General features: G+C 41.0%; 1 protein-coding gene across 1 annotated transcript in view; it reads left to right on the forward strand.

Annotated features, from left to right (window-relative positions):
• The first annotated feature begins 17,194 nt into the window (after nt 1-17,194).
• SUCLG2 (succinate-CoA ligase GDP-forming subunit beta) overlaps nt 17,195-20,953 on the forward strand; it is a 109,127-nt gene continuing 105,368 nt past the window's right edge. Inside the window, exon 1 of the mRNA XM_062500635.1 lies at nt 17,195-17,278. Coding sequence (XP_062356619.1) covers nt 17,195-17,278 — 84 coding nt within the window. The remainder of the gene's footprint in view (nt 17,279-20,953) is intronic.

Genomic DNA, 20,953 nt, shown 5'->3' on the forward strand with positions numbered 1-20,953 from the left:
CCTATGGTCTCAGCCTGTTCCAAATCACCCAGAAAATGTGGCTTCAGCAGCAAAGACTTCACAGGTGCCAAATCCAAAGCAAGAGATAACAAAATTAGCTGCATCAACTTTACACAGATGAAGATTCCCTCTAGCACAAGGTGTATTCTCCAGGTGTCAATCTGGCCAGTTAAGTTCATTTTGTACTGACTGAACTTAATGAGCTGTAAAATCTCTTTCACTATAGGCAATTCCTATTCAAACCTAGAAGCTAAAATAATTTGTTCTCTCTTTTTGAAGCCAAAACTGAAAGCCCCGTGAGTTTCCTTGCAAATTGATCACTTTTCTTTTTCTGTGCAATGCTGCCTTGTCCACTGGAGAGAAAAAAAAAAAAATCTGCAACACAGGGTGAAACTATTATAATCAACACTAGTCCTGCCTCCTCTCCAATGTAACACTGCAATCAGGAAGGAACATTTATGGACTTCTTCCATGAAGTCTTGAATTTGTTCTCTTCTTGTTCTCCTCAAATCCATTAGCAGACCAGGAATCAGCTATGCCAGTATGTTCATCGATGAGTTGCCAAATAAAAGAATTTTGAAGCCCAGAATAAAAGCCCTGGATCAAAGATGCTTGTCTGAAGCAATCTGTCTGGGGAACCATGGGAAAGAATTCCTATCACAAAGGGAAAGATAAGGTGACTTAAACTCAATTCTAAAAGTAGTTACTATCAGGAAAGAGCAAAAACCACCATGAAGACAGAAAGAATTTTCCATGCACTATGGCAGTGGGCCAGAAACATTGAGGTGCTGAGATGTTTGGCTGCTGTTTCCAACCCTTTCGGCAGGAAGGCTGCAGGTGATTGCGTAGAGATACAGAAAAACCTCACACAGAAACACAAAGTGCTTTACTTCCTTCATGTAAGTAGCACAGATACTTGCCTGAAATGCTGAAATATCACCTTTAATAAAGATAGTATCCATGAAAGAGATTGCCTTCAGAATCCCTGCTTACTGAGCAGCATTTTTTTGTTTGTTTTTTTGTTTTGTTTTTGTTTTTCATTTTTAAAGTGTTGCAGGCATTCTTGACATTGTGCCTTCTGAAAGTTACAGCTGCACTCCCAATCTTCACTTGAAGGCATCCTCACCACTGAGAGCTTTTCTGAGAAATGCCAACCTGTCCCCTCATTCAGAAGCGTGAATTTTGAATGGAGTGCAGGCAGATGATTTCAGCTGAATGGTGTCTTCTAGAGGAAGACTCTTACATCTTATTTTCTTTGTGTGATAGCAAAAGCCTGAGTCTATTTATTCAATTACCATGTGTTTGAGCCTACAGGCTTTGCATGCTTCTGCCTAGCTAAAATAACTCGCTCCACTGCTGCAATCTAATTGAGAGAGTTCTGTGCAGTCTCATTATGAATTATTCTGTGTTATGCTAGGAAGGCTAGAGGTTGTGAAACTAGTTATATCAGCAAAGCTGGCATCTGATTTCATTAGCTGGCACTGTAATTGCCTTACATTTGATGGGCCTCATACTACCACTCCTGCTCAGAGAAAATTTCTGTTGCCTTTGTTTCAGAGCTGTCAGTTCCACTTTGGGAGCTTATGGCTCTGTGATCTGGCACTTCATTTCACAATGAGCATCTGGTTGCCAAAATATCCCAAGCAGTCAGGGTGCAAGGAGCGTGGAGATGCCATGTCTTTAGGAAAATGCTTGTACTAGTCCAGTCAACTCTAGAATTAGATCACTCCATTTCAGAGCACTCTGAATCATTACAGTCCTTTCACACATGGCCAGTTTGCCCCACAGAAACACGTCATGTCCAACAGTGCTCCAGGAAAAGCAAGACCAGGAGGTCTCCAGGAAAATACCTAGTGCCAGATAAGGACAGTTCTGAGAGAGAATTGGATCAGCACTGGCATAAAAAGTGACAAGGTACAAGTGATCCAAGCCTCTTCTAGAGACATTGACCAGTGTGGAGTTTTCCACTGGGATTTTGGGAAGTAGCCAGGCCAGCATTCGTGTCTCTTTACCCTAGCTTTTTTTTTTGCTTTTTTTTTTTTTTTTTAGCATTTATCTCAATCATGGCAGTACTCAAATAGTTGATCAACAGGTTTTGTCTCTCTGCCAGTGGGAAAGCAGAGTGGAAATAGGATCCTCTGTCTCTGCCATTCATGGGAAGAAAGATGTCATATACCAATTATTAAGCTTCACCTAGATTTATGGCATGTGTTTGCCATGCAAAATGAAGACATTATCCACAAAGATTCTATGATTTATTACCTGGAGACATGATGCATCACTGAAGAAAAGGAAATGGTGGAGGAATAATAAAAGAGAGAGAGCTAAATACAGGCAGCAGCAAGGTAGCAAAGGTTTTCTTCCTTTGCCTACAGAAATTATGCGTCCTAATCCATATAACTCTTTTAGCTCGAGGAAAGGAATTGGAATTCACAAGGATTTCTGCAAGCAACTTCAAATTGCAGCTGAAGGTCACATTCCTCTATCAGTTTCTTATCACTTGTCTCTAGTTCAGTGTAATATTTGCAACTGTCTTTTCCTCCTTTGAAATTCTCTGAGTCTCTGCAGAAAGTATATAAAGTAAACTAATATACCCACTATTTCTGAAGAATTGTGAACTTTTGTCTACTCTAGTCATTTTCTTCCACAGCCAAGGCACATTCCTTTACATTCCATTCACAGTGTTCCTTCTTCTGGAGCTTCAGGAGATGTGAGCTTGGACTCTTCCTGTGCCAGAAGGAGCAGGCACAGCTCCTGGGGCCAGAGACCACAAGACCATAACACCACCACTAAGAATCACATCAAGAGTCACTGTCAGACACCTCTCAACAAATCAATTCAATCCTCTCCAACTGCTGAGATAAGAATAGTACAATTGTCCAAAATACATCACATTCTGTAGGAGCTCTCCAGGTCCTTTAAAATATTTTCTTTGGAAGCGTGCATGAAAAGATAGAAGTTACTGGCACATTTAGCAGAATGTCACTCAGTTTCTTCTGTTTGTTCTTAAATACTTTATCAACTAGTTTGATGTAGTGAAAATACCATGGTTTCAGTAAAAAATTAACTGTAAAGCATGAATGGCTTTTAGAGAAAAGCTATATATCGGTTTGTCATAAGCAAGGTGCCTTGCTGCAGGATACAGGGTGCTTCCAAAACATACCTTACAAAAAGGTGAAATGGCTGAAGCACTTGAGGAGTTTAATACAATATTTGCCCTTGTTTCTACTGTAGGGGTGGAAGATACCAATATAGCTTGGGTACACTTTACATAACGTTACATAATGTTGGCATACTACTTGAATTTGTATAAAGTTTCCAGCTATCCTTGGATTAATCAGCTTTTTATTTATGTTTTACTGTGGAGTTTTATGGCAGCAAAATCTTCTGTAACATATAGCAAAATTGAGCAGGTCAAGAAACCATGATTTCCCAGAGAAATACATCCTAGTGGGGTATAAATTACTGAGTGATCTTGAGGAAGAAGGTGTAATTACATACACAATGCAGTATTTCCAAAGAAATTTCAGAGCAGGCTTGAAAAAATGAATTTTCCAGGCATTATCGAATTCACAGTGTGGAAGAATGAATGTGAAAAAGAAATCAAGACAGAGCTGGACAGAAAAATAAAATCAAATAGAATCCAACATTCACACCTGTACATTACTAAAGAAATAAATGCATCTGATCAGATCAGGTGGAAAGCAGTTGAAAACACACAAGGTGGGGTACACCTGAGAAGAGTCACCAGTTCAGTCACAACAGGAAGGCTGACAGAAGTGTATCTTTATGACAAAAACGCCTTTGCTCCAGAGTCCCTTGTAAGCAAAATGGATCAGAAACATTCTCCCCACACTCTGTGGACAAGGGAGTGAGAAATGAAGCTGAGCCTTCTATTAAACAGTTCAGTGATGGAGCTGTCACATCATAAGGTGAAAGGAAAGTGAAGCAGAATCTGTGATAAACCTAAGGTACAGGCAGCATTTGTTAGATAAATGGAAGCAAGTGACAATAGACAACAAGCCAGGCTGTCTGAGCAAAGACTTTGTAGTTCTGTATTTTCAGGTGACAGAAAAGCACACCAAGATTTTTTAAAGCTTTTGTTCCCAGAACATGTCACTAGGGAATGTCAGCAAATAAAGAAATAACAATTTTTATTGCAAAAAGATACATAGTGTAAAAGAAGGAAAAGAAGGCTGCTATGAATATTCAGTCCCTGGTTTACCTAACATTGCTGAGGTGCTGGCAGTTGACCACTTCTATCCTGTTTTAGTGCCCAAAATGCATTTCGGGCACAGAACTGTGGGAAGCAGGTTTTACAAAGAATAGGAGTGCCAGAAAGACTTTTGGTCTGAGACAATCCCATATGACTTCACTTGAAGAGTGGCACTGGGGTAACGTCTCAGATGTAGCTTTCCTCCCAAATCAACTGATTCCAGAAGTGCCAGAAAGCTGGCCTTGAATGACAACTCTGAGGAATGAAACTATGGCAGTTCACACCCCTCTCCTGAGCAGAAAATACCAATTAAACACCACATTAATTTAGTGTTCACCAAGAGTTATCTACTTAGCTCCAATCAGATCAGATACATGCTCTATATTAGTTGTAAGCTATGTTTGAATAAAAGGGTTCAACAAAGGTGAATGGGATACAGTTTTCTTTGTATTTTTGTGGATTACACAAGTAAAATCTATGGCTATTTACTCTAGCCGGGGTAGATCTGGGCTGTTGCTTCTAACTTGAAACTATACTATTCTCTCCCCCAGGGAATAAAAAAACCCCTGAAATTAAAATCTTGATGCTGTATCATAAAATCACACATAATGAGACAAGCAGCAGCAATTTATTATCAGCTGATTTCAGGGGCTGAAAAAGAAGTTGAATATTCTCTGAATGAGGTCCACATGCTTCATTCCAGAGAGACTTCTTGCTATATTGCAAGGCATTGATAGCAATACCATCAACTCAACTAAAATTAGAACCTAGCAGAATATTGATCTGCAGGATCTGAAAGCACTCTTAAGAACCTTGGCCACCACAATATCAAGCAGGAGCAAACTACAAAATATGTCCATTGCTCCTTATACATCTTGCTATCAAATTTTTCCACATCTCAGAAACTTTTTACTGAGCTTATATAGCTTATTGTGGGAGTAATAGAATGAGTGAATAAAATAAAAGTATTCTATCTTCTATGTCATTGAAATCCAATCAGATTTGCTCAAAGAAAAACTGCCATACCATCTCCATCCTCAGTGTTAACATTCAGGACTTTCTCCCAGGTTTGCTTATCTGATAAAAAGCCTCTCCACCTGGAGCCTGATATTAATGCATAAATCCCAGAAATGTGTCTAGAAAAGTTCACACTATTCAACTAAAAAAACATTAAGCAGAACATGAAGAGAGGATAAAACCCTTTCAGGTTAAAATATGATTTCTATATTTCCTTTGGAAATAATAACAACAGACCACAATCTCAAGGGAAATTGTAAATTCCCCAAGGAACAAACAAAAGAGCTGAAAACTTTAGAGATGTAAGATATTTGAATAAAATGGTTTTGCAAATTAAATATTCTGAACTCTGCTGTTTATTTAGGCCTCAATATTGTAACGATGTCAGACTGCAGCATGGAGATAAACAAGCAATGAACTGGAGACCTCTGTTCCTAAATATATCAGCTCCTTCTGCTTAACGACCAACCCTGGAGCTAAAAGTGGTAACAGCATATCATCTATGGATTGGGACCTAGGAGGATAGGAAAAGGCACTGACTGCTGGCCAATAAACACTTAATCATGTCTCTCCATCTCTCCCAGGGTTTTACTCTGCCGTCCATCACTGTCCATAGAGAGCCTTCATGTAAAATCAATAGCAGTGGTGCAATCCCTGGAGGTGCCACAGCAACTGCAGCACTTCTCCTCTTCGGAGTGTTTGCATAGCCACAGAGCCACAGTCTGATTTTAATGAGACTGTTCATGAGTACTGTGTTAAGAAAACTTCCTGTAATCACACAAACATTGAACTATTTCTCCAAACAGTGGCGCTAACAAAAACGACCGGACTCAGTTACTACATCCTGTAGCTCAGTTTCAACATCTGATAAAAAAATTATTTTGTTGTTTATCCATCAGCTGCACCCCTTTCATCATTTAAAGAAAGGGAATAGACAAACTCAGAAACCCTCTCAGGAAGGGCTGCCTTATTTCATACATGAAGCAGTTTACTGTCTCCCCCATTTACAGCCTTTGTCAGTGTCAATCCCCTGTTATTTTTACCATTGTCTTCTGTCATCTGATACCTGCACTTCATTTTTAGCACACTCAACACACCAGATCAGTTAGGAATAGATGTATTTACATGTGCATATTCATTCATTTCCATTTACTACCCCATGTAAGACTGAGGTTCTGTTGTGGTAACTTCAAAACAGGTAATATTTAAACACCATTCTGATTTTCTCCAGTATTAAACAAGTACATGATTTCATTTCTCTGACTCTCCAAGTTTTAGTCGATTCCTTAGGAAATTGATAGAAATGCATCTCAGGAAGAAAGCAGGAAAATAAATAGGCCAAAAATTTGTACCTAAAGCTCTCTCAGTTCACAGAGAGGTGGCAGCAAAGTGCTCCTTTCCTCAGTTTCAGAGCTGCCACAGTCGCAAACAAGTATTTTGTGAATACATGAGTTAATATCCTTTCAGTTGGATGACTGAAAGCTTCATTAACAAGAGCAGATTTTCTTCAAGGGATAGGATTTGTCTCTTTCTGCTGCCACATTCAAGGAGCAGATAAACACAAGCACCGATGTATCAAAACCCGCCATGAGCTGCCCATGACTGGCATGAGGGCAGGCCAAGGTCAGTGGTAAGGAACCCAAAGGAGAATTGTGCAGCATCTCAGCAGCTGCCTTTCACATTCTATAAAACGAGGTATAATGTATGGATAGGTTGGACTGAATCACTCCAGACCTAGGAAGAATCACCACAAACCCAACAATGCTCTGAATATTTTCTGTACATGCTGCCATACACTGGTATTTACACAGGAGAATTGCAGTGGCAGAAAGCATAAGGAATCCAAGCTTCCTACTGCCCACTTTGAAAACATGCCAATCCAGACAGCTGAACAGAAGTAATTTCTTCAATTCCACCTGATTATACAGTTAAGAATTGAACTAACAGTTCTTTGAATAGAGATGTATTTTCTTAATATTTTCTTAATATGTTCTTTTTTTTAATATAGACTATTTGATTGTTGCTTTCTTGCCACTCAATGTCTGGAGTAAAGATATACTGGACTTAATTTCTAAAGACATCAAGAAGGAAAAAAAAGTGAAGGAATGTCAGTATGTTGCCATGAATCTTAGATTTTCATTGACAATAAAGGCTAACACGTGTGCCACTAAGGCCACGGAAAGCTCATAGCTGAAAGGACCAGGAGAATTTCCTGTGAACAGCTACACATTATACACATTATTTCAAGAACAATCTATTAATGTTGGTTGAATAATATCAGGAGACTGAACAGGAACTACTTTCAACTCACTGTCTCCAAGCAAAAAGCCCATGTTTGCAATAAGCCTTACAGCAAAAGCTCTCAAACATGGCTCTGGAGCTTTCAGTCTACTTCATCAAACCATTCCAATAGCCAAGATTTCCATCTCTCATAGATCCTCCTCAGCTCTCAGCACAGAGCTAGTCCTTCTGTTATCTTCCCTGTTATCCTGTTGAAGTCAAAGGATACTGGGGGGAAAAAAAGGCTCGAGCTTGCTCCCTGCAGCATCAGCAAAGGCAGATGGGATTTGCATGCAGGCTGAGTTTGGGCAGCTCACAGAGGCTGCAGGTATGGACACACAGTGCTTTCTGAGCAGCTGCTGTTCCTGGGGCTGGACACTTCAGTTATCCAGCAGAGATGAACAATGCTCTTTCTGCTGTGCTGAAGCAGAGAGAAGCTTTGTCTTAGCATTCATTTCATTCATTAAAAATGAATCCTCCTAATGAATTATTGTATGGGAATGGAAGTCTTACACCTCACAGGTTAAGTTTTGCTTGTTTTATTGTACGAACAATTGTCTGGGTATCATTTCTCTAACAAAATATTTTATAGGTCTCTCTTAACAGCTGTTTTCTGAGTACTTGCAAGGGCAACTGATAGGTTACATTTTCATTTCCTGGGCACACAGGAATGCCAGATACAGGAGGAGGAATCTTTGCTGGGTTTGACTCCTAAAACTGACACTAACCTATAGCAGTATTTTCTCACCCTCCTCTTCCCTCCCTTTGGGCAAAATGGTACCTCAAAGGCTCCGAGTTTTATGCAATGTTCTCTAAGCCTCCTCTTCCCCAACTCCACACTCCCAAAATAGAGAGCTACAGCTTCCCCTATTTTTGTCTCTTCCTAAAAAGTTTTTTTTTTCTTTACAGTATGTTTCAAAACTGCAGAAGGAATGACAGAAACAAGTAAAAACTTTATAGCATATCCCTATCTCCCCGACTTCATACTCTATAATCTCTGTAATTAGAAAGAAATTCTATTACTTTTTGTTTTTCTCAGGCTTTCCAGAATAATTCAACTTTCAGCAAAAAAACATATCTGGAAATACACTTATGTTCTAAACATAGAAATAAAAATGTTCTAATGAAAGTGAAGTTGTACTCTTACCTACAGCATTCCCTACTGTGAAGGTTACTGTTTAAAAAGTCTGATTATAATGTACCATCTGCTTGGCTTCTTTACACTCGCTTTATTCTTTATTGTGTGCTGTAATTAATGAGGCTTTCTGTATTACCACCATAATAGCCAATGTTTTTCTTTATAAATGAAAAGCAATAGCTCCCTGATGAAAATTTCAGCTTACTTCAATAAATGAGAGGAACTGCCTTAAGACTGGGTGGTTGTTCAGGTGTCATTGCAGTAGCAGAAGTCTCAGCAGCACTGCAGCCACAGTGCTTTGAAACACTGTGACAATGAAATGATAGACGAGCTGGATGAAGTCAGGATGGCAACCTTGTCCATAAAGGATAGCTGTCATATGTGACTAGTGTACACTTCGGCAGATAAGGAAAGAAATGAGACAAAATAATTGAATATCAAATCTCTGTGAGTTTTTGTTCCATCTTTGTTTCATGGCTATGAAGTATATCATGAAGATAAGGATGTGCTGCTGCTGCCTTTTGACTAGGAGGACAATTTCTGTGTGCTCCTGCTGCCTCCTTTGGTTTTTTTCTTTAAGTTACAGACCATCTTATCTTCATGGAGAATGATGGAGTATTTTAGGTATACAAACCCAGCATTCTTCACAAAACAAGCAGAAATTGCATGACAAACAGGACCTCTGGTTTGTTTCCACACAGACAAGGGAGCAAAATGCCACACAACATGAACCAATCTGTGGCTTTTAGTTCCCAGATAAGCATGATGTCCTGAAAGGTCCTTTTTGTGGTTTTTCACTTTGTCTCTTTTCTTCAACTTTCAATAAACACCTCTCACTCTGCAGACCACAGCTGTACATATAAGACCTGTGAACTTGCCATGTACTCTTAGTTAAAGCCTAAGAGATAATCAGCTGAGGCTGAAATGACCTCTGATAGTTACCTTTCAAACACTTAACAGCCTACCCTCAAAATCACATTTCTCCATCTGCTCATCAAGAAAAATGATTTCTGATGGTCTCTACTCACCGATCATTCAGGACTGATTTTCTCATTTGGGTGGAATTTTATGGAGCTGATTTTCACTCTCTCAACCTCTCTCAGGTTATTAAGACAGACCTGCTCAGCCTGACAGCACAGATGCAACAGGGCATGACTGGGTTACATTCACAATTCTATGCAATTTGATCTGTGCTATATGCAATTAATCTGTTCATGCTGGTTAGAAATCCCTGGAATACTAGGTATACTGAAACTTCCTCACCATTTTGAATAAACTGGAGGAAACCTGAGGAATTGGAAGGAAAGTATTGCAAAATTCCTAATGCCACAGAAACCAGCAGGAGAAAGATCTTAAATAATATTTATCATATATTTTAATATAAATCTTCTATCAGTAAAGGTCTCCACTAAATTACATATGCACACACACACACACACATATATATACACATATACTGACACACACATATATGTTTATGTATCTTCTGTGCTTTAAATGGTGCAAGAAATATTTGACTTTTACTTCCACATCCCTGAGAAGAATGAGACACTTCTGCAGGACAGAGTGGTGACAAGTTTGCATTAGGCACAGTGCCACTGCTGAAGCCTGTGCTTCTGATGTAAGACAGCATGAACTAAACTGCTGCTTCCAATGAGAGGTTAAAATAAAAAGTCATTGCTATTCTCCAGGAACTCTGGACAAGAGATGAATCCCTTCCACAGACTATTCATTGTCTGCTTTTTGACTGGCACTCATATTTTTAAACTGTATCACAAGATCATACTTAGCATTAAAGCTAAGTGATTAATTCATAATAATTACTGCCTAATAAAGTCTTCTCTCCTTCACATAAGACTGATGTATTTTGCAAATTCCCCAGTTATTTGTTGTTCCAAAGTAATGAATTAATTGCAATAATTTTCTGTTTTATAGGGTGCCAGTAGTCATGCTCTCAGTTGAAACATGGCATGTGTCATACCAGGCATACATTATTGTTTTGCTTTCCTTGCTGGCAATATTAGATGCAATTATTGAATGAAACATGGACAAACTCTTACAGAGATATAAATTTCATTGGAATTTGGGAGAGTATTCATTGGCAATATTAAAATTCTTTTCAATTCTTTCAGCTATAAATAAGAACATGACTTGAGCATTCCTACGTTATGCACTCACACTAATGTCTGCAGGATGATTAGCAGTGAAGTTCTCTCCTTTGCAGAGAACTGGACTATGGGCCATAGACACTGTAATAATTGTGTTCCCAGAAACCAGCAGAGATAAGGAACTCTCAGCATTCATCCTTTCAAACTCTGTTACTTGTTTTGAATCCTACTCTGATTTCCATCAAGTAAGCCACATTTAGCCTTGGGTAACAAAAAGATTCACTTCAGCATATAGCTCAACATTCATTATATATGTTAAAAGTCTAAGGAAGTTAAATCCAAAGTGAATAGTGATTTGCTCAGGATGCTACACTTAAGATGCATGTTACCTCAAACATAAAATCATCACAGCCATTAAATGAGCTGTCCATGTAGTTCTTCTGTTTCCCTGAATTTTTATTACAGTACACAGGATTTTGGTCCTAAATGACTCTCAAAACAAATCACATGTCTCCTATGGCACTTGTTGTTAATGAATTGGTCTTCACTGGTTTTCTAAAGAAAAAATTCAGCATTTTCTGAAGCACAGATTGGTATTCTACCCCCAGACTCTTGGGGTAGAATTTTGATTGTAGACTTGCTTGTATGCACTAAAACATTCCCAGTGTTCCTAGAGAAACCAAATCATCAAAACACATTGTTTAAGGGCAAACAATATACGTAGCAGAAGCTATACCTGACAGTGCAGTATTTAACAGCTAAACTTGCAAATGCTACTTTACTAAATCAGATGGATACTAGAACTTGTTGCATGGAGAAATTTTATTCTAATTTCTTGTGAGGCAGAATGAAAAAAAAAAAAAAGGCTCTGCTACAGCCAAGCTGACGGCTAAAGCATTACCATTTTGATCTTTATAACAAATGCAGATTAATTAAAAGTATGGCAATTTCTATAAATTTTCATAGAAGCTATTAAAGGAATAGGCAATGGGGAAGTTATTTTTGATTCCTCCTAGTTCTTCTTATAGCAAAAAGCTTTATATTATGATTTCCCAAAGCATGAAAAAAATGTAGTGTGTATGTAGTATGTATATACACACACAAGAGTTGGAGGTGAGCTAATCTATGTCCATTTCCAAGAGTTTATGAAGATAGTTAGCTGTATGCTGCAACAATCTTCATAGGCAAAACATTTTGGAGTTATTCCACTTACAGGCTAAAGAAAGTTTTACGGAAATGAAGTCTATAAATTATATTAATTCTTTTACTGAATAAAATGCATCTATATAGAAGGCCAGCATGAGGCTTTACCCTCCCTACTCATATGTTCATATAGATACTGTGCCCAGAGGACACAGACTCTGCTCTTTGCCCATCTTCCCTTTGAATTTCCATAAAATTTGCAAACACCATTCAAAGAGCAAATACTAATGCAGCTGATCTACAAACCACAGTGTAGGGAAGGAGATTCTTGCAAATATAGTTGGAATTCTGTTAAAGTATTTAGGCTATATGGTCAGGAAACTATTTATACCATGCCTACGATTGTTTCTTAGTCAATTATATTTAATGTTTTCACCAGCTTCCTAAAGTCAACCCGCATGTAACTTGAAGGGATCTCAGAAAAAAAGTCACCCTCTGTTTTTTCTACTCCAGGAACTTATATTTTGACTACACATCCATTTTTGAGGAACTGATACAGTAACTGGTAATTGATACATTAACTAGCAAAAGAGACAACTGAAAGCACTCCTTGCCAATCCCATGTGCAGGAAGATTGCTATTCCCCAGTAGTTTTATTCCAAAGGGAACAGATTACAAAACAAATCAGCACAGTCTCATCTGTGTGATTGCATTTGTAGGTATTCACCTCCTCACAGCTGGTCTGAGAGATGACACCATACAACATAAGAAAACCAGACAAAAATTTACAAACTTTGGTCTTTTTATATAGAGGCACTGAGACCCTTTCAAAGCAGGGGTGATGAAGTCTGCCTGCAGTTGTGGTTGGGGACAGCCCGGCTCCATCAGCTGTAACTGCTCTTGCCAGCAGCTAAGGTAAAAAACCCTTTATTTTACACACTTGTAAATGTCCAAATATGCTGTCTAGACAACAAAGTGGTGAGCATATGCACCAAATGCCATAGTAACTGTTGTCATCCTGCTTTATGTTTAGGCAGTTCAGTTTCCTCTGGTGCTGCATTCAGGTTTTGTTACAAGCTTTTTCACACAGTGCTGCACTTCTTTGTTAGGCTTCTCAGAAAGGTTATGATTTTTATAAACTTCCATGATCACTGAACCACTTGCTGGTGTCCAACCAATTGTAATGAAAGTGAAACCTGCCTCCATGACAAAAGATTTTATTGAAATAGGAAAACACAGCAAGCAATCTACAAAACCCACAGAAATGACCCCAAACTAGGTAGCATAGTAAGCTTCTTTCAGATCAATACTTCATTTGGCAGAAAAATCAATTTCCCTGCCTCTGAAATCCATAAAATTCATCAGGAAAAAAAATACCCCTCACATATTAGCAGCCCTTTCACCTTACTGGTTTGGAAATTAATTACAATAGACAATTTCAAACCCTGTAACAGGTTGAGGCAACAAGGCATTTTGCAACCTGTGAATTAAAACATGGAGTAGCTGTGATGGGAACACCTATAGCTTTCCTGATTGCCCAACCTCCCTTTGGCAGGGGCCAACACCGCATTTTTAGCTACAGCCTTCAACAGCCTCAAGCACTAACCAGGTTTCATTCCTGGAAAATGCTCACCTGGAAAATTCCTGGAAAACGTTTGCAGATAGCTGTGCAGGACACACAGAACACCATAAAACCAAGCGTTTTCTATCAGCATCCAAATAATTTTTTACAGCAGTGACATCTTGCCTTTATTCTTCCTTATGGGAATTGCAGCCCTGCTTTAAAGAGCTTTACTGCATGGCTCACATGGAATTCACAGATTCCTCTCAGTCAGCTTGGTGGATGTGGAGGTTTTACATAGGAGTGCCTCAGCAAACTCTTCATCTGGGAACTCTCCTGTACACTCTAGAGAGCTTGCTGATAGGAATGCTTCCAAATATAATGGCTTGCTGCTAAATATGTTTTTAAATAGAAAGTACAGAAGATTATTGATCTAGTCAAGATTTTGCTTAATATTTAATAAATCAAGTTTCTTTTTAGAATGTTTTTCTACATAATACACTGAGTTGCTCAGCAGACACAACAAACTCTCTTTTCATTATGTCATGCTGCTTCTCTAGCTCCCATTCCTTCCCCCAAGTAAATTTAGGGTTTTTTTTATTTTTTTTTTTTTTTTTTTACTGTTAGACATTTCTTTCCTGAATTTAGATTCACTGTATTTTTTAGAGAATTCAAAGTCTTTGTAAGGATATAGTGACATCTTATCAAAGAGGTCCAGACTCTGAGAGGTTGTTTTCTTCCACTGCATCCCACAGCTCAGATCTTTACAGTTTTTGTATTCACAGTCCTGTATCGTCTCTGACAGAAGTTCAATAAAATCGTCTTTCTACCCTCAATATCAGGGCTCTCAGTGTTGTTGGAACTGAGTGTTATAGACCTACAGTCTATCTCTGCTGAGAAACCTGAACTCCCCTGTCTGCCTCATTATACAGCAGGCCACTGGAAAGAGGTAGCAGTAGTTCTCCTGTAAACTGATGCATCACTTCTATTGTTTTCAGCCTATTAATATATGTTGTAATTCCTGAAAGCTTTGTTTTTAGACAGTCAGGTGGTTAGATATCAAAAAAGGTGGAGCATTATTGTTACTATTGCTATGCCTGGTATTGCCTCTCTTGCTATAAATCTTTTTAAAGTTGGTTATTCCACTATTTTTTCTCTTTATTCCACGTTACTACTCAAAGTTTTGCCTGTTTTAGACATTTTCTTGCTCTAATTGCTTCAGAGACCTGTTTCATCTAAATTTTATTTAGTTCACACAAATAGAAGGAAACTGGATATGAAGACAATGAATCTATCTTTTTGCCTCATACTTTAAAGGTCAGGTATGTTCTGCAACAGAGATAGAAAAAAAAAATAATGTCTTGGTGAATATTCCACATTGTGCATTTGCACAGTTGTTTTCCAATAATCTAAACAATAACAATATAGTAAAGCAGGTTCTGCATTATTTATATTAAGCAGTGAAAATGCTCCTCATAGCATTAAATGATAGCCTTGCATGCAATTCACAGACATTATCTGAAAGCTTATATACCTACTATATATATAACCCTAATGCAGACAGCCATAATAGTCTGTATGAATAGGGAATGCTGTGCTTACTGAACCACAGTCATGAAACTAAAAATGAAATTATAGTTCCTCCATCATAATACCTAAGTCAGTATATAATATTCTGAAAGAACAACAGTAATACCTGGGTTAATACTGGTACCATACATTATTGCTCAATGCTATCAAAAACAGCATCTCCAGATTCTTTATTGAAACATATTACATTACTTAAATTGTCATGACAAAGACAAAAGTGTTCAATTTCAGACTTTTCTAGCACCTCAGTTTTTATGAAATTGCAGATTTTTTTCTCTATTAGACATGTAATTTATTTGCTAGTTAAATTCCAATAGAGAAGTTGCTCAGTCCTGATTTTTTAAAAAACACGTTTGGGAGTGTAAGTTCTAAACCCTGACAGGAGTGTTTTCCTTTGTTCCCACTCACATCCTGAGCAGGAAGATGAGGATTTAAGTGTTTATCCAACTATTTCATCATAAACCACTGAATAAATAATGTCCAGCATAAATAATGCCTCCATATAAAGCCAACTCTGCATGCTTCAATATAAATGAATTTAATATGAACTGTTATAAAATTGCAAGGTTATCTCAGCCAATGCTTAATTTTAGCTTTTTTTTTTCAAACCATTATCGTAAATGGCCAATCTGTGTGAGCTATTTGGTTAACTCCCTACTGCTTAAAGGTGGATTATCCAAAGTGTGCACTAAACAGAAAGAGATAAGGAAATGCTCAACTGGTGCACCTAACGACTGGATCTGCAAAGACCAGGCCATCTGACTGTTGAGTTTGCTTCAGACTGTGGACATGATACACCTATGTCCACACCAGCCCCTGAGTCATTTCTGATGGATGGAACAATTTTCACAATCTGGGACTCACTTTCACAAAACCTCTGCTCAGACTGTGAACTCATGTCAGCTTGTAAGTCCATGTGATGGACATAAATCTACTGGGGCTCTGCCCTTCTGCTCCATCCCCCCAGCGGGCCTGAGTTTGGTGTCTCAGGTTTGGCATTGACTCACAGGTTTCACAGAATCGTTTAGGTTGGAACAGACCACTGAGATATTCAAGTTCAACCTGTGATCAACCACCACTTTGTCAAACAGACCACAGCACCAGGTGCCATGTCCAGTCCTTTGTTTAAAAACCTTCAGGGATGGTGACTCCACCACAACCCTGGGCAGCTGATTCTAACATGGGACAATCCCTTCTGTGAAAAAATTCCTCCTCATTTTCAACGTGACACTGAAAGATTTTACCTGTGGATGAAGAACAGAGGTGTTTTGTGGAGTTCAGATTAAAATGCCTATGAAGAGTCAGCTGGATCCCAGCAGGCTTTATTAAGGTTTGTTAGCTTGGGTTAATTTGATATTTCCTAATAAAAACAAAAAGACCTTTTAGTCATGAAAAAAAGAAGCCAGAACAGGCTGCAGCAGTTCAAGGCTGGCACCTCACACATCCCAGCCCCTGCACTCATCGCTGCCTGCGTGTTCCCAGGCGCTGTGCTCTCCAGAGCCCCTTCCGCAGCGGTCACCGCACCGGGGCCCGGTCCCAGACCCGGCCGTGTCATCCCAAACACACTTCTGTGGGATCACCGAATGGGTCGGGCTGGAAGGGACCACAGTGGCTCCTCTGGTCCAACCTCCCTGCTCAAGCCGAGTCATCCCAGGGCACAGGACCGTGTCCAGACAGCTCTGGAGCATCTCCATCGAGGGAGACTCCGCGCCCCCTCTGGGCAACCTGTTCCCGCGTTCAGTCAGTGCACAGCGAGGAAGTTCTTCGTGTTCAGGCACAACTTCCTGGGCATCTGTTCTGTCCATTGCCGCTTTGTCCCATCGCTGCGCAGCACCGAGCAGAGCCCGGCCCATCTTCTTCAAACCTTTAGACAGTTAATACACATTAACGGAGTCCTGTCCCAGTCGACTCTTCTCGATGCTGAACAGGCACAGCTCCCTCGGCCTTTCCTCGTCAGAGAGATAACGCACCTTCCCTCACACGCCTACACCCTTCCCCAAGGTGCCGACCCCACGGACCCGTCTCTCGCACCCCTCACGGCACTGGCCCGGCCCGACCCGGCCCGGCCTCCCTCCGCCTCCGCCGGGGCTTCCGCCCGGGGCGCGGGGCAGGGCGGGGACAGCGCGGGGACAGCGGCTAAGATGGCGGCGCCCTTGGCCGGGCGGGCGCGGGCCGTGCTGCGGGACCGGGCCCTGCGATCCGCCCGCCTGCGCGGCGAATTCCCGGTGAGTGAGCGAGCCCGGCCCCGCTCCCCTCCGTTCCTGCTGCCGGCAGCCTCCGCCCCTCCGCCTGTGCCCGCCTGAGCCCCGCGGCCGGCGCGGCTCCGCTCGCAGCCTCCCCGCGCCCGTGTGTGCCAGCGGGAGGCACCTTTCCCCTCTCGCCGGCTGCGGATGCTCGGGCTGAGGGTGGTCCAGCGTGCATCCCATGTGTCCAACCTGCATCCCCTGTGTCCAACCTGCATCCGCTGTGTCCAACCTGCATCCCCTGTGTCCAACCTGCAGTCCCTGTGTCCAGCCTGCATCCCATGTGTCCAACCTGCAGTCCGTGTCCAGCCTGCTGTCCCTGTGTCCAACCTGCAGTCCCTGTGTCCAGCCTGCATCCCCTGTGTCCAACCTGCAGTCCCTGTGTCCAGCCTGCATCCCCTGTGTCCAGCCTGCTGTCCCTGTGTCCAGCCTGCATCCCCGGTGTCCAACCTGCATCCCCTGTGTCCAGCCTGCTGTCCCTGTGTCCAGCCTGCATCCCCTGTGTCCAACCTGCAGTCCCTGTGTCCAGCCTGCATCCCCTGTGTCCAACCTGCAGTCCCTGTGTCCAGCCTGCATCCCCTGTGTCCAGCCTGCATCCCCGGTGTCCAACCTGCATCCCCTGTGTCCAGCCTGCTGTCCCTGTGTCCAGCCTGCATCCCCTGTGTCCAACCTGCAGTCCCTGTGTCCAGCCTGCATCCCCTGTGTCCAACCTGCAGTCCGTGTCCAGCCTGCATCCCCTGTGTCCAGCCTGCTGTCCCTGTGTCCAACCTGCAGTCCCTGTGTCCAGCCTGCATCCCCTGTGTCCAGTCTGCTGTCCCTGTGTCCAACCTGCAGTCCCTGTGTCCAGCCTGCTGTCCCTGTGTCCAACCTGCAGTCCCTGTGTCCAGCGGTGGCGCAGGCTCAGGGCTGGGTAGACTGAAGCTGACCGGGAGCGCTCGCTCCCCCCCAGAGCTGACAGAACTCTGAATTATTTCAGAGGCAGAGCTGGGTGATGCTGTGCACGAAGTGACATGCTCTGTCTGAGTGATGCTGTGCACGAGGTGATCCCGGTCTGAAGGTGTTTCGGGTGGCAGCAACGCGTTGGTTTGGCTCAGTGTGGGTGGCTGAGGTCAGGCTGGGCTGAAGATGCCTGGTTGTGCTCTCCTGGGGGAATCGATCCTAGCTCAGGCTTCCCGGTGGTCCTGAACCTCCGCAGAGCGATGGGAAAGAGTAGATGAGCTTCCTGGAAGGACTCAGGGGCTCTCTTGAAGTGTATCAGGAGTTCATTATTCACCTCGACAAGCAGCCACGCCGAGGTAGAATGAGATACACACATTTTAGACAGCCCTCGTGCCTTTGGCAGCCAACTCTGTTATTTTACCTTTTCATCATGAGCAGCTGCACGAGAGTCTTACTTTGGTTCACACTTCTGAGCAGAAGTGTTTCCCTGAAGCAAAAGCCCCTGGAGCAAAGTCCAGTTCTCTCTGCAGGTGCCACTGCTGGGAATGCTCCTGGTGCTGAGTTTAACCTGTGTTGCACAACTGCTGCGGTGTGGTTTATCTTTTAACCTGAAGGAAGTTACCCACCTCGGCTGTAAATCTGAAATCTTTTGTGACCAACTTTCCTATTTGAATTCTGGGTACAGTATTTGAGAACTCAGAACAATTGATTTGTTGATTTAGCATTCATCCATTTCATGTATACATGCATCAACAGGGACTGTTTATGTGTGGAAATGCACACACAATTATATCTGTATGCATACATTTATCTGTATATATACAGGTTTAATATGTGTATATAGACCTGTGTATATATATAAACTTGTATATATACAGGTTTAATCTCATTAGTGTGGATGGGCAATGTTATCACAACAATGTTTAGGGAATATGCATTGTATGGTTGAAGATGTGTTCCTGCCATCAAGGCTTAGGTGTCTGATCCTACAATAAGAAATTCAAAAGTATCATCCCTGTTCTTGTAAGGCTGTGGTGCAGAGGGCTTTGGAAAGGCTGGATATGGAACATTGAAAAGAGTCATCTTGAAATTTAGAAGGTGCTCTGGTTGAGCTGCTTTGGTTGGTTTCAAGCCTTGTCTTTATCTGGTGCTGCAGTGGAGATTTAACATACAGGTGGAAATTAGGAGCTCATGTTGTATTCTGTCATCTCTCAAAGCATGGAGGCACTCTGTAAATTAGCCCACTAAAATAACTGGGTATCAGCTCAGATTCTCAAGAGCACTCTTAGGATACCAAGGTGGCCATCTTTAAAAAAAAATAACCTTTTTGTACATTATTTTTGAACTAGAGATGTTTAACTTGTATTATAAATCACATTTTGTTATTCTGTTTCTGAACTCTGCCAGATATTGAGAGCATCTCCCAAGATCTGTGCTTTCCAAGTAGGCTATTTTCAAGAACCACATCAATACTGTCTAACAACAAATCAAGCTCTTAATTTCAAAGCAAACCACTTTTCTTTATAAAGGTCTTCAGTTGTGCAGTGTTGCATAATAGAATTCCAATCCAAACAGTCTCCTAATCTTCCACTGTCTCAGACTTGAAGCTATGAATAAGTTGATCAGCCAGAGTCTGGATTTCTGTGCTACAAAACAGGATAAAGGATCTGAGAGTAAGAGCCCTTCCATTGAAGGTTTTTCTCCTTTATATCATTCATTCCGTTGCTCAGACGAGAAGTTACAGTTACTTTATTTAGCATAAAACACCAAAAACCTGTCCTCAAAGCCCATCACAGTGTTTCTTTCACAGATGAGGGTCTTCCATATGGTGTGAATGTGATCAAGAAATATCAGTCTTAAACTTTGTTGTTTTGGTAACCTCGTGTGAGATTTAGAATCTTCCCTTATAACCCTTATGACTTACTGTTGGAGTGGTGTTTCTATACTTTGTTGCAAAATTGCTTATTTCAGAACTGTAGCTGTGAAATTTGGTTGTATGCTGTCATTGTAATCTGCACACATTTTCCTCTGTAGCTTCATTTTAGGGGTGGTGTAATTGGTAGTTGATCCTATCACATGGAATTATTTTATCATCCTTTCTCATTCCTTTTAGCTTTTTATAACTGTTAAACATTTTGTACTCATTTTGCCGTTTATATTCTTGATAGATTCAATTCTTCGTGCTGCCGGAGTTTTAAATCTGACCAAGTGTTTCAAGAAGATAAAAGATAGATTTGAGTTGTCTGTAGTGCATGTGGACAGGAGCATTCAGGCCTGCTCTTGCTGGAGCAATATTTGTAAAGAGCTGTGACAAACGCTCCGGGGACCACTCGGAGCAGAATTCAATCTTGTTGGCTGGCAACAAATAGGCTCCATTGAAGGCTGTTTATTTGAATGGGAGTTGGATTTGGACCCTTTGGGAGAATGCTGTGTTTTCAAAATAGCTTCAGATGCAGTGAAATTCAGCGATGAATATAAATGAGGAACAATTAAATCAGAATCATAAGCAAAAAGAAAAAGCTTAAGGTAACTCTCCAGTATTCTAATAGAGTGAGCAAGTTGCTTCGTGCATTATGAGCCCTATCCCAGCCTTCAAAATGGGCCTTAATTCAGCCAGAACACATCCAGATTCCACATGCATTGAAAATATATAAAAAAAAAAACCAAAACCAAAACAAAACAAAACAAAAAAAACCAAAAATCAAACAAACAAAAAAA

The sequence above is a fragment of the Cinclus cinclus genome, chromosome 12 (assembly GCF_963662255.1).
Source record: "Cinclus cinclus chromosome 12, bCinCin1.1, whole genome shotgun sequence".
Taxonomy (NCBI): Eukaryota; Metazoa; Chordata; class Aves; order Passeriformes; family Cinclidae; genus Cinclus; species Cinclus cinclus.